At 44.5% G+C, this 14817-nt stretch overlaps 1 protein-coding gene across 1 annotated transcript; it reads right to left on the bottom strand.

Annotated features, from left to right (window-relative positions):
• Positions 1 to 2304: 2304 nt before the first annotated feature.
• On the bottom strand, positions 2305 to 8830 carry LOC141113532 (galanin receptor 2a-like). Its single transcript, XM_073606707.1, has one exon. It carries the CDS (start codon positions 8618 to 8620, stop codon positions 7307 to 7309), a length of 1314 nt encoding a protein of 437 aa, XP_073462808.1. The 5' UTR covers positions 8621 to 8830; the 3' UTR covers positions 2305 to 7306.
• Positions 8831 to 14817: the final 5987 nt, after the last annotated feature.

Raw genomic sequence — 14817 nt, 5'->3', positions numbered from 1 at the left:
TGACGAAACGCGCAGGGCGGAGCAACGCGCTGACGGCACCTCGTGTTTTACTTCGTATCCCGGAAGGACAGGTTTGTGTGATTGTGCGCCGGCCGGCACACCAGACTTAAGGCTTTTACTGACGCTGATGTTGTAAGTGCAATACTTTGTTCATTTTAATAAATTTAAAAAGGTTTTATGCTATATGGAGCCTTTCTATTTTCTATATCATATCCATCCATCCACTTGCCTGAGCCAATGAGAGGTGCCTTGAGGATAGTTGCACGCACGTATTGTGAGTGAGATCCAGGTTGTGTTCAGACTACATGCGCTTTTGATCCTCTGTAACGGGGGATCATGTGGAGTTGGTAAGGAGTAAATCATACTATCTGGTGGTGGATTTTTCACATATGTTGACAGCGGATGGATCTTACTATCGCATAATTTGAAAGACCTGTAGTTTCAAGCACTAGTGGACTTTATATTGAAACAATTTTGTTCCACAGATAATAAATTGATTGTATACAGTTTTAACGCAATTCTATTTTTCTTCTACTATGAGTTGCTATGTAAAGCAATTAGGTACTGACAAAAAAGAATGTGATATAGAGACTGTATAGCATGTACCTGCTTTAACCCTAGCAGTGCTGTCCACTGACTCCTTTGTTTTCTGTATTCTGCAAATACTGGTTGATCCTGCTGCTCTCTATCTCCCCCTTCTGTGCATGTCCCCAAATCAGCTAGGGAGTTTGCAGAGCAGTGTTGGCAACTCTGCACATGCTCAGACTTCAGTGCGTTTCTATGCTGGGTATTTCCTCCCTATCACATCTGAGCAGCCCATGTGACTATAGAGTCACACATGTGGGAGTATACAGAGTAGTAAATGACAGCCCACTCCCCTCCCTCCTCTTCCATGCCTACTAACCAGCTAAACACAATGAGGGCAGTATATTACATGTAGATTGATGGAGGCTTCACCTCCCTCCTATTCTTAGACGCAGGTTGGTGGGGTGTGACACTGCCTGTGACTGACAGAAATCTGCCCACACCATGTTATTGCCAAAATGATAAATCTTTGGTTTCAAATATATATATTTTTATGCCAATTTAAAACAGTTTATTGATATTTATCTATTTTTACTCTGTATTTGTGAGGCTGTTTTTTTTTTTTTTGAACATGTGATCAGCAGCAGAGGACTAGAAGCTCCTCCTGCTTATGTTTCCCCGCAGACAGGCTGGGAGAGATCTGGGTCGTGTGATAGCTGTATATCGATTAGGAAAAAAAGATACTAAGATGATTTTTTTTTTTTATTAAAATAATTACAGCACCATCATCCATATACAGAAAGAGAAGGGACAAAGTAAATTAAACAGTGTGTGTTTACTATCACTTTAAGCTCACCACACTCATTACAATGTGATTGTACAATCTCCTTTAGATGTACCAACAACTATACAGAGCAAGGGCCTGTCTCATCAGATACAAATTGCTTGGATAGATTAGGCAAGTGCTTCTATGACATGGTTTTGGCAAATATAAAGTTGATTGAATGGTCAGATTGTAGGGTGTATGGTGGCCCTTAAAGGGCAGCTCCACTACTTTAGTACTTGACTGACCACTGGCACAATGCTTCCTGATTCCTTGACCCACAACTAGCATGACTTCACTTGCTGCATGCTTGTTACAGTACTTGGTAATAAGGACGTCTCTGGCACCACACACAATCCTTCATTAATCGTTTTCAGGCCGCCCCACGCATGTTTACTGCGGCAGGGCGGCCGCTCTGTGCCAGATCACGTACCTAGTAAGTGATCTGACACTTCCGGGTCTGGGGCGCTTGCCGCCAGAGGAGCGCTCCCACTGTGATTGGACACAGCGGGAGCCAATCAGCGGATCTGGTGGACACGACGTCCACCGGGACTCGCCGATCGTTTGGGAGACAGATGCCGATGCAAACAAGGCAGACCGCCGTTCTGTGAGAGGGGAATGTACTGATCCTGTGTTTCTGCTAAGCAGGAATACGGATCTTTACCTTCCTCCAGTCAAAGCACCTCCCATAGTTAGAAAGCACCCCCAGGGAACACAGTTAACCCTTGGATCGCCCCTGATGTTAACCCCTTCCCAGCCAGTGTCATTAGTACAGTGACAGTGCATATTTTATTAACACTGATCACTGTATTAATGTCACTGGTCTCCAAAAGGTGTCAAAAGTGTCAGTTAGGTGCCAATTTTGCAGTCCCGCTATAAGTTGCTGATCGCCGCCATTACTAGTAAAAATATAAAATATTTTTGTACAAACCAATCAATATACGCTATTTGGGATAAAAAAAAAAAGAATAAATAAAGAAACATATCCCATAGTTTGCAGACGCTATAACTTTTGAGCAAACCATTCAATATACTCTTATTGGGATTTTTTTGTTTTAAAAAAAATATGTAGCCGCATACATATTGTCCTAAACTGATGAAGAAATTCAATTTTTTTCTTTTTTTACATTTTTTTATTGGATGTGTTTTATACCAGAAAGTAAAAATATTGTTTTTTTTTTTTTTTTCAAAATTGATGCCCTATTTTTATTTATAGCGCAAAAAATAAAAACCGCAGAGGTGATCAAATACCACCAAAAGAACACTCTCTTTGTGGGGAAAAAAAGACATCAATTTTATTTGGATACAGCGTCACACGACCGCGCAATTGTCAGTTAAAATAACGCAGTGCCGTATCGCAAAAAATGGCCTGGTCATGAAGGGGGGTAACCTTCCAGGGCTGAAGTGCTTAATCCAGAAGTTTTATTTTTTTTGCCTTTAGTAAGGCAAGTTCCCTTTAAAGCTGGCATTTTAATGCATTCCCTCCAAACTTTTTTCTCCCAGAAGCCTTTGTGGACCTCTTACGCACATACCAATGACCCTTTCAGCTTTGCGGCAATCTCCTTTTTTTTTTTTAGTATCAAAGGACTGCAGATCAGCTCATTAGCGTGAACAGGAACTGTAAAGGTTACATGAATTACTGGGTAATTAATAGGTAACCATGCATGTCCATTGCTGCTACTGAGACAGCGGGGATTTTGCAGACACTCTTCAATGGGAATTTATTATAATACCTTGAGAAAATGCAGAGCTATTCCCCATAGCAACCGACACAAGATTTAATCTCTTCAGTTATAAGTCAACAGCTTCCCTTTTCAATAATTGAGACCCATTTAGAAAACTGAAGTCCATAATGTAAGCTCTAACCATGGACTTCTCATAGGAATTTTGCACACCGGCAGCCTTGGACGGCCGTGCCCAGTGCTGTCCTAATACAAGGACAAAGCAGATAGCTATTTTTTCATTTCATACCGATGCACAGCGTTGCAAAAAAAAAAAAATTTGTGCCGTATGTTGCAATGCACCATAAGGCATTTCAATATGCTGCAGTGCGCACTAAAAAAAATGAAGGTTATAAAACTAGACATTCAAAAAACATACTTGCAGCGCAATTTAAAAACGCATGCCAGCATGCGCACATTACCCTTACAAACATGTACTATGGTATGAACAAACCCTTATTTGCTCCCTTTTGGCCATCGGGTCGTGGCAGAGTCCCTCGGCACCATAGGGGGTGTGCCAGGTGCCAATTCGCCCTATGGCCTGGGCTTTCCCCCCATGTTGTGCTCCCCCCACAGTGCTGCTGGCTTCCCTCCTCTCCCTCTGGCTGCTGCGGGGGATGGAGAGTGGGGAAAGGCACGGGCGGACTGACCATTCAGGCACTCGGGCACTGCCCAAGGGCCCCATGCCACTAAGGGGCCCCATCAGGGTTGCCAGCCTCAATAAAACCAGGGACAGTATGTAAAAATCTGTGTTTTTTAAAAAAAATACAAGATTATAGCTGCCCGTCTCGCCAGTACCTTTTCAGTGTGTGAATGTGTATTCTGTGTGTGTATATTGTGTGTCTGTGTGTGTATACCTTATGTGTGTGTGTTTACTGTGTGGCTCCATAATCTATTGCCTGGGGGCCCCATAATCTCCTATTGCCTGGGGGCCCCATAATCTCCTATTGCCCGGGGGCCCCATAATCTCTCTATTGCCCGGGGGCCCCATAATCTCTCTATTGCCCGGGGGCCCCATGAGTTGTCAGTCCGCCCCTGGGGAAAGGGGCTAGTAAATATATCATTTACTGGCCCTTTCCTTTTCTAAATGAACACAGAAAACACACTCACTGTGTTCATTCAAAATTGAAGCATGCTAAAATGTTTACTATGCTTCAGTTTGTAAGTGAACAGGAAGCGGCTGAGCACAGAGCACTATCCCGTTCATTCACTGTCCAGTGCAGCTGAGTCTCCAGAGAAAGGCATGTGTGTTTGAGCTTTCGGGTGCACACCCTAATGCAATAGGTTGCGGTCACCTATGGTCGACACATCTGCGCACATGCAGGATATCTCCAGCACGTGCTCAATAAAGGAGAAATTTTCGGACTTCAGTGCTACTCATTTTTGCACATGACCAGGGAACACACGAGTGTGCAGATGTGTTGCAGGGCTGTCGGAACCCCGAAGCTGAAAGTCTTTGTGCATGAATGGGGAAGCCATGCACCTGCACAGATGTGCGGGGAAAGCCACACATGAGCAGATATGCTGCACCAGCACAGAATCCGGGACGGCGGGTTCCCAGATGTTATTCTCACCTTGATGAGAGATGCGAAAGTGCTGCTATGCAGTGCAATAGATGCCTAATTTTAAAAAAATGCATAAATAGATATCTAATTTAAAGTGTTACTAAACCCAGGACTCTGCATTCACTGTACCTGGTCTCCCACAGTACACAGAACATGGAAATGCAATTATTTTAATTAATATAAACTGCTAAATACCTTTTCCTATCAGCAGTATATAGCAGTCTTGTGACTTCTATCAGTGTCTGGTTAAAGCCTGTAGGAGGAGTTTTCATTCTACTCTGACCTATGAGGCTGCAGGACCCCTGACCCTCTGTCTGGACAGTGCTGATTGGCCCTGTGCTGATCACATGCACCCTCCTAAAAAAAAATAGCAATACACACCAAACTGAGCATGTGCAGATTGACTCCAAGGGCTCTGTACTATCAGGAGATGGATTGGGAACAGTGGAAGAAGGGGAGGATCCAACAGCATTTTTACACAATGCGGAGGATTAATCCCTTAGCTTCCACGGTGAGTATAACAAGCATGTTTTACTGCATATACAGACTGATTTTACTGTTGTGGGTTTAGTAACACTTTAAAGAGAAGGAGTGGAGAAAAGGCAGGCCATGAGAACATTAGATTCTGGGTGAAGGTCCTCTTTTAGGTGCAAAAAAAAAATCAAACTGTTGATCCTGCCAGAAATCCAATGAGCTCCTAGTTTCCGGAGAACTCTGCCTGTGCTACACTGAAATCTCAAAGAGTCTTATTAGCCCTTTCTAGCCTAACTATATGAACTACAAAACACCTCACCTCATGCTATTCTAATGAGGGGGGAGTGTTCTGTAGTACAAATCATGAGTGAAGATGACAACGCTGCTTCTCCATAGCCATGGTACAGTAAGTGTTGTCACCCTACGACAGGAAGTGTGTTACTAGGACAGAAAGTGAGGCAGGATCACCAAGTGAACATATAGAAAAAAAAAGCCTGAACAAAGAAAACATCTGCAAAATATTACACTTGTCTTCTTGGGTTTGGATATATTTTAACCACTTGCCGACCGCAATATGTATATATATATATATATATATATATATATATATATATATATATATATATATTGTTTAGCGGGGTTATGGCTGAAGTTATCATTATATAGCTGGCGGCTGGCATTCTCATGAAAGGGGTCCAAGCGGGTCATGAGCCGCTGGAACACTTTAAAATAGCAGCCGGTGGTCACTCGCCGGTGTTTCTTGGACTTATCATTTTTTCCGGCGCGAGTGAGAAACGATCTGACAGTGCGGCTGGCCGGTCACAGAGGCGATAAAGGACCAGATCATCTTTGATCACCTCTATGGCCTTGGAGGGCTGGACGTCACTTGTGGATGACATAACATCACTTCTGGTCCAAGGTGGAAGTAATTTTTTTTTTTTTTAAAGCAAAAGATCAAAAAAAAAAAATTGTGTTTACCTTTAAAAGCAAAAATTTAAAAAAAAAAAAAAAGGATAGATTTGGAATTTTTTTACCCCAGATCTTTCCATAAAGAGGACCTGTCATCCTTATTTCTATTACAAGGGATGTTTACATTTCTTGTACTAGGCATAAAAGTGATAAAAAAAATTAAAGGGACAATGTAAAAATAAAAAATATAATAAATGAGAAAAAAAAAAATGTAAGCGCCCCCAATCCCTCTGTGCTCACGTGCATAAGCGAACGCATTCATTGCGCATGCATATGCAAACGTTGTTCGCACCACACATGTGAGGTATCCCCGTGAATGTTAGAGCGAGAGCAACAATTCTACCGCTAGACCTCCTCTGTAACTCTAAACAGGTAACCTGTCAAAAATTTTAAAGTGTCACAGAAGTAAAGTAGTTTGTCGCCATTCCACAAGTGTGCGTACTTTTAAAGCACGACATGTTAGGCATCTATTTACTTGGCCCAATCTTTCATATTTCACAATTGGGGTATAGATTGTGTGTTTTAATTATTTATTTATTTTTTAATTAATTAAAGTGTATTTTTTCCAAAAACGAACTGCGTTTGAAAAACAGCTGCGCAAATACCGCGTGACATAAAACATTGTAACAATCGCCATTTTATTCCCAAGGGTCTCTGCTAAAAAAAATATTTAATGTTTGGGGGGTTATAAGTTATTTTCTAGCAAAAAGTACTGATTTAATTTAAGATAAAAGTACACAAAAAGTGTCAGAAAAGGCGCTGGTCTTACAAGTGGTCAGTCTACATGTATATTTCTCTCACCTGCATTGGTATATAAAGCAGGAAATCTGAGTTGTGATATGAACCAGCTCCACTTTTCTATGTCCCATTGCTTGTTACTTCTGCTGTGATATCAGTTAAAGAACCCACAACACAGATACTTATGTGCGCTATTTTTCCCCCACTACAGACAACAGATTAAGTGTACATGTTTAATATCCTGAATCAAACCTCTAGAAAGTATAGTTGACAACAGTTCCTCATCTAATCCACAAATGCACACGGGCCTTCTAATTAGCACACATGGCAAATTACATCATAATCAATAAACGCCAGTCCAGCTTAGAATCACACATATGACATGATAATCAATAAGTGCCTGATTAGTTAAATACAGTGCACACCAAGGGGTGTAATCAGCTGTGTGTGTCCAGGCTTCTTCTGGGAAGAGAAAGCCCCCTTTTATGATATCAAGTAGGGACAGGCATGGGGAGCCCCGGGCTCTCATCACAGATTGGGACTGAGGAAGCACTTTTGTTCTTGGTGAGGGGTCGAAACGTTGACTGGAGTTTGCCTCTCTTGAACCGAGACTCCATGTTGTTTTTAGAGGCCTTGTAGTGTAATAAACGGGGGGCAGCGGGGTCCCCCGGTGCGTGGGTCAATGATTGACTAAACATAGACACCAACCTTTCTCGGTAGCTGTTCCTAAACCGTTTGGCTGATCGGTACAGGTTGCCCACAAAGCAGTAGCACAGGGGGTTCAGGGTGGAGTTGGTGAGGCCAAGCCACTGGGCGAAGGGTCTCAACTGCAAAATCCAGTCATGTTGGAGGTATCCTAACATCTCTCCAAAAGGGGCATAGGTCATGTTTATGTCAATCCAGATGTCTAGCACATAGAGGGGCAACCATGAGAGTGTGAAGAGAAGAACCAGTGCCACCACCATCTTGGCAATTTTCCTACGAGCCTTCAACCTGGAGTCAGCCATGGACCAACTGTTCTTGTCAATCAAAGTGTCACTGGCCCCCCAAAGCCGTCGACTTGTCAGGAAACAGATCAAGAGGTTGAATAAGACAGGGAACACATACAATGCACAGAACAACAAGAAGTTGTAAATAAGTTTCATGTTAAGGCTTGGCCAACTTTCAGTGCACACCACTACATCCAATTTCATAGGGTAGAGGACCAAGTTCTGAGTCCTGTTCATGAACAGCAGTGGGATACATAAAGCAGAAGACAGGAGCCACACTAAACAAATCATGACAGTAATTCTCCTGGTGGTGAAGAAAGTCCTGGCATGTATAGGGTTGTGTACACTATAGTATCTGTTCAGGCTGATAACAGACAAGGTGAGGACACTGGCAGAGACAGACACAGCCTGGACAAAAGGGACAGCTCTGCAGAGGAACCCACCAAAAACCCAAGCGTTGTGAACTTGATGACCAAGGTTGATGGGCATACAGATGCAAATCACCATCATGTCACACACTGCCAAGTTGACAAGAAGGTCCTTAGTCCCTGATACCCCAGAGAAGCCACATCTTCTTCTCCTCCTGGTCCCCAATACCCTCAAAGCCATGATGTTGCCTGCCAAGCCACCCAGAAAGGAAGCAGAGTACATTACCACCAAGAGGATGGTCCCTGGTTCGTGGGCAGAGAAAAGGAGGTTGCTGGACAGAGGTCTGGACTGCCAGGAACTGTCATTTCCAGGAGAGAGATAGTCCAACAGAGAGACATTCCAAGGGAGAAGGTCCCCCAGCCTCTGGTGGAGCTCCATGGTGTCCATCAGCACTCATAGCACAGAGACTTTGGGCAGCCTGTGCCTGGAGGTAGCAGTCTTGTGGTGGCAGATCGTCCTCAGTGTGTGGTGACAATGGGTGATGACAAGTTTGCAGAGCCGGAGCTGTCCGGGGCTCAGGTGCTGAATGTACCAGCTGGGGGAGCAGCAGACTCGCCTCTCTACAAGCTGAACCGTGACTGAGTGACTGCCAGCACTTCATTCATTGCATATTAAATGCTGGGAGCCTGGGACACACAGCATAGCATGCATCTTCTATGTGATGTATAAAGACTGCAAATGGGCATTGTTATACAATGTATTCATAGATCCCAAATCATCATCTGTTCCTGCAACAATGTATCCTCAGTGTATTCCCAAATTCTCTATATGAGCTACCCTTCAGCCAAGAAAGATCTGTGAAAATGTGAAAGTTTGTTAAAGCAGATTTATCCATTAAAGGTACATCTTCTATGTCATGTATAAAGACTGCAAAGGTGGATTGTATACAATGCTGTATAGGCATAGATACCAAAAAAATTCTGGATTCCTGCAACAATGTATCACCAGTTATTCCCAACATCTCAGCTATGAAATTAGATTTATTCTTCAAAGATACATCTTCTGTGGCATGTAAATACTGAAAAGGGGATTGCAAACAATGTATACATTTATATGTATACATATACATATATTATATGTTTGCTACCACAAACATCCTGCATTCCTGCAACAATGTATTATCAGTGCATTACCAAATTCTCAGCTATGAGCTACCCTTCAGCCAAAAAAGATCTTTACAAATGTGAAAAGTTTGTTAAATCACATACATACTGCAAATGTGGATTGTATACAATGCTGTACATTAATAGATAGCAAAAACATCCTGTATTCCTGCAACAATGTATCATCGGTGCATTCCCAAATTCTCTGTCTGGGCTATCCTAGCCAAGAAAGATCTATGGAAATTGGAAAGTTTGTTAAAGCCGATTCATTCTTGAAAGATACATTTTCTATGTCATGTGAAAAGACTGGAAAGGGGGATTGTATACAATGTATTCATAGATACCAAAAACATCCTGTATTCCTGCAACAATGTATCATTGGTGTAATCCCAATTTCTCTATATCAGCTACCCTCCAGCCAAGAAAGCGCTAGGAAAATGTGAAAGTTTAGATTTATCTATTAAAGGCACATCTTCTATGTCATGTAAATATACTGCAAAGGGGGATTGTATGCAATACTATATATTCATAGATACCAAAAACATTTTGTATTCCTGCAACAATGTATCACCAGTGCATTCCCAAATTCTCTGTATGAACGTTTGGTAAAGCTATGGCACAGTGGCTGTGTTTGTGGCACAGTGGCGGCAATTGATGGGCACAGTGGCTGCAATTGATGGCACAGTGGCTGTGTTTGATGGCACATTGGCGGAAATTGATGGGCACAGTGGCTGCATTTGATGGTACAGTGGCGGCAATTGATGGTACAGTGGCGGCAATTGATGGGCACAGTGGCTGCGTTTGATGGCACGGTGGCGGCAATTGATGGGCACAGTGGCTGCGTTTGATGGCACAGTGGCGGCAATTGATGGGCACAGTGGCTGCAATTGATGGTACAGTGGCGGCAATGGATGGGCACAGTGACTGCGTTTGATGGCACAGTGGCGGCAATTGATGGGCACAGTGGCTGCGTTTGATGGCACAGTGGCGGCAATTGATGGGCACAGTGGCTGCGTTTGATGGCACAGTAGCGGCAATTGATGGGCACAGTGGCTGCAATTGATGGTACAGTGGTGGCAATGGATGGGCACAGTGACTGTGTTTGATGGCACAGTGGCTGCGTTTGATGGCACAGTGGCGGCAATTGATGGGCACAGTGGCTGCGTTTAATGGCACAGTGGCAGCAATTTATGGGCACAGTGGCTGCGTTTGATGGCACAGTGGCAGCAATTGATGGGCACAGTGGCTGCGATTGATGGCACAGTGGCTGCGATTGATGGTACAGTGAGGCTGCAATTGGGTTTTTTTTCAGAATTTTTCAGTTTGTTTGCGCCCCCCAAAAATTTTGAGCACCAGCCGTCACTGTTCTACACAGTATGTCATGTGAAAAGACTACAAATGGTGGGGATTATATACAATGTATTCATAGATTCCCAAAACATCCTGTATTCCTGCAACAATGTATCGTCAGTGCATTTCCAAATTCTCAGCTATGAGCTACCCTCCAGCCAGGAAAGATCTATGAAAATGTTAGTTATTGTAAATGAGTTAAAGCCGATGCGACCTGAAAGTTGCGTGATTTTGTCGAGATTTGGGGATTGTATGGGGATTGTATGCAATGTATTCATATATCCAAAATCATCATCTGTTCCTGCAACAATGTATGATCAGTGCATCCTCAAATTCTCTATATGAGCTACCCTCCAGCCAAGAAAGATGTGTGAAAATGTGAAAGTTTGTTAAAGCAGATTTATCCATTAAAGATACATCTTCTATGTTATGTAAAAATACTGCAAAGGGGATTGTATCAAATGTAGTCATAGATTCCGAATCATCATCTGTTCCTGCAACAATGTATCATCACTGCATTCCCAATATCTCAGCTATGAGCTTCCCTCCAGCCATATATAAAATGGTTGTGAATGTTTGTCAAAGCAGATACATCTTCTATGTAAATGTAAAAAGACTGTAAAGGTGGGTTGTAAGCAATACTGTATATTTATAGATATCAAAAACATCCTGTATTCCTGCAACAATGTATCATCAGTGTATTCCCAAATTCTCAGCTATGAGCTACCCTCCAGCCAAGAAAGATCTATACAAATGTGAAAGTTTGTTAAATCACATACATGCTACAAATGTGGATTGTATAGAATGCTGTATATTAATAGATAGCAAAAACATCCTGTATTCCTGCAACAATGTATCATCTGTGCATTCCAAAATTCTCTGTATGAGCCATGCTAGCCAAGAAAGATCTATGAAAATTTGAAAGTTTGTTAAAGCAGATTAATTCTTGAAAGATACATCTTCTGTGTCATGTGAAAAGACTGGAAAGGGGGATTGTATACAATCAGTGGCGGCTGGTGCTCAAAATTTTTGGAGGGTGCAAACAAACTGAAAAATACTGAACCCCCCCATCAATTGCAGCCTCACTGTGCCCATCAAATGCAGCCACTGTGCCCATCAAATGCAGCCACTGTGCCCATCAAATGCAGCCACTGTGCCCATCAATTGCAGCCATTGTGCCCATCAAACGCAGCCACTTGTGCCCGTCATATGCAATCATTGTGCCCATCATATGCAGCCACTGTGCCCATCACTGTGCCCATCAAATTCAGCCACTGTGCCCATCAATTGCAGCCTCACTGTGCCCATCAAATGCAGCCACTGTGCCCATCAATTGCAGCCATTGTGCCCATCATATGCAGCACCTCCACCGTGTCTCCTCTTCCGCCAAAGCGTTAGGCATCCAATAGGATCGCCTAATGTTTTGGCCAATCGGGAGACAGGTCTCACTGACCTGCCTGCTGATTGGCAGGGACGAACGTTAGTGAGAAAATAGCAAAAATTAATTCGCTATGCCACACAACAGGGTGGGATCGGGACGCAGTATTCCTGCAACAATGTATCATCAATGTATTCCCAATTTCTCTATATCAGCTACCCTCCAGCCAAGAAAGATCTAGGAAAATGTGAAAGTTTGGTAAAGCAGATTTATCCAAAGATACATCTTCTATGGCAGGGGTAGGCAACAGTGGCTGCCCCTCCATTAGGGGCGCTGCCCCCCTATCCATGTGTCCGGCCCTTTAATCTACATGCAGGGCACCGGACGCATTGGATTAGAATGGGGGGGGGGGGTTGAAGCATGTGATTAAAGCCTGCTCTAATAGGCTTCAAAAAAGGGTGGACCCAACCACCCCCAGGCACAGTGTCACCTTCTCACACAAACACGTGCATTGCATGGCAATCATGGGTTTAAATCAGGTGGTGTGGAGGCAACATATCACCTCCTCACCACCTGTAAAATGCACTCAAATCGCTTTTCAGAGGAGCACCTGTGCCTGCTGCACTTGTAAATGGGCCCTTAGTTCTATTCGGCAGAAACACACTTAGAACTCTTTCACATGTAAAATTGGGGGGGTGGTAAAACCCTGTGGTTGAGTTGTGGTTTTACCAACCCCAATCTCTACCCTGTTTAGCTGCTGAGGCAACAGCTAAAGGTGTACACATGCCGCAGCAGGAATGAAACCCCCTGTTGCTTTTGGTGGGTGCTACCGCCAGCCAATCGCGGCCCATTCAAGTAAATGGGGCCACTCTGCAAACGCCCCGCAACTGCATGCTTCTGCGGCGTCCAAGGGGTTAAAGCAGGTGGTGAGAAAGCAACACAACGCTGCCTGCTTTAACCCCTTGATTGCTGTACTGCACAAGGTTGCAGGCCACTTGCAGAGCGTCCTCATTCACTTGAATGGGTCATGCTTGGCAGGAGCTACACCCACCATCAACCATGACAGGGTCTATAATTCTTGCTGCGGCTGTGATATATGTACAACCCTGGCCACTGCAGCTAAAGGGGGTGCGGTTGGGGCAGGGCTGGTAAAAACACATCTTAACTATGGGTTTTTATCACCCCCCAAACTGCAAATGTAAATGAACCCTTACTGTTTTGAGCCCCCTATAATGCTGCTTTCACACTGATGTGCTGCGGTTTGTCTGCACCACGGGAGCAGCACAATGCATGTGCGACTTTCCTGGGTTAGCTGCTCTTTGCCATAGACTTCTATTATATCCTGCAGGCGCGGTGCACTTTCTGGAAACGCTCCAAAATTCCTGCATTCAGAAAGTGCCCCAAACCCGCAGGATAAAATAGAAGTCTATGGCTAAAAGCAGCTAACCCGCAGGAAAGCTGCAGGTACACTGCACTGCACCCGTGGTGTGGGTAAACCACAGCACATCAGTGTGAAAGCAGCCCTATATTATTATGCCCAGTGTATTGCCTCACACTGACCTGAAGATCTCTTCTTTCCTGCTGCCGGCACCACTCTGGAGACCGCCAGCCGGGATAAGAGGTGGGGTGCAGTTGGTATCACTCCTCATGGGAAAGGAGCCGCAACTACAGAGGAGGCATCAGCTTATGAGGCTCTTGCTCCCTACACAGTGGCGGCCGCTCCATACGGGGCACAGGCGCGCCGCCCCCACTAATCCATGCGCCCGGCCCCCAATCTACATGCAGGCTGCTGGATGCATGAATTCCAATGGGTTTTTTCTTTTTGTTTGTTTTAGAAGCCGTGATTAGAGCCTGAGGCTCTAATTGGCTTCAAAAAAGGGTGAGCCCTGCGCCCCTAACCCCCCCAGTTGTGTGACAATAGCGAATTAATATTCGCTATTGTTTTCCTGATTCTCCTCCCAACCAATCAGGAAGTGGGTCCTGAGGAGACCCAATTGGCTGAGAGGAGAAGCGTCCGTGTTGACCGAGAGCAAGAGACACAGGGGGAAGCCGCAGAGGAGGAGACGCATGGGGGGGGGACACCTTTGAAGCTGCCCATGACCTTGATGGGATAAGTGTGAGACTGATGGGTGGAGGACGGACGGGTGAGCAACGGGGGTGGGGGGGTGTGGGGGGGGGGGTGTTGTGTGTTGTATTGCCAAACGGCCGAGCGACAGGGAGGGACTGACAGGACTGACGGACGGAACGACTGTAGGGGGGTGGGGGATTTCACTGATGGACGGATTAAACGGGGGGTGGTTGTGTGCTGTATTGCCGATCGGCCAAACAATGAGGGGGATTTCACTGACGGACCGTCCAGATGGGGGGTGGGGGTGTGGTGTGGTGGGTGGTTTGTTTCCCGCCTCCCCCCCCCCCCAAAAAAAAAGCACCAGCCGCCACTTCTTCTACAGCTCCAGCTTTACAAGTAGTCCCTCTGCATTGCACTCTGATGCTCTGGGATAGGGTTGTTAGCAGATCCAGACCGCAATCTACCAATCACCTGTCCACAATCTACCAGTAGATCGCGATCTATGGGTTGCTGACATCATGTGGACTGTTACTGAAAGGTTCATGTGAGTACAGCAACCTTTCTCAAACTTTTTAAAACAAAGGAACCCTTGAAATAGGTTTCCACTCTCAGGGTACCCCTGCTAAAAAAATGACTATATCTACAACTCATGATACATTAGTGTAATGGTCAGTGGGAAGAATGC

Source organism: Aquarana catesbeiana, linkage group LG12 (genome assembly GCF_042186555.1).
Source record: "Aquarana catesbeiana isolate 2022-GZ linkage group LG12, ASM4218655v1, whole genome shotgun sequence".
In the NCBI taxonomy this organism is placed as follows: Eukaryota; Metazoa; Chordata; class Amphibia; order Anura; family Ranidae; genus Aquarana; species Aquarana catesbeiana.
This window is presented reverse-complemented; position numbering and strand designations above follow the sequence as displayed.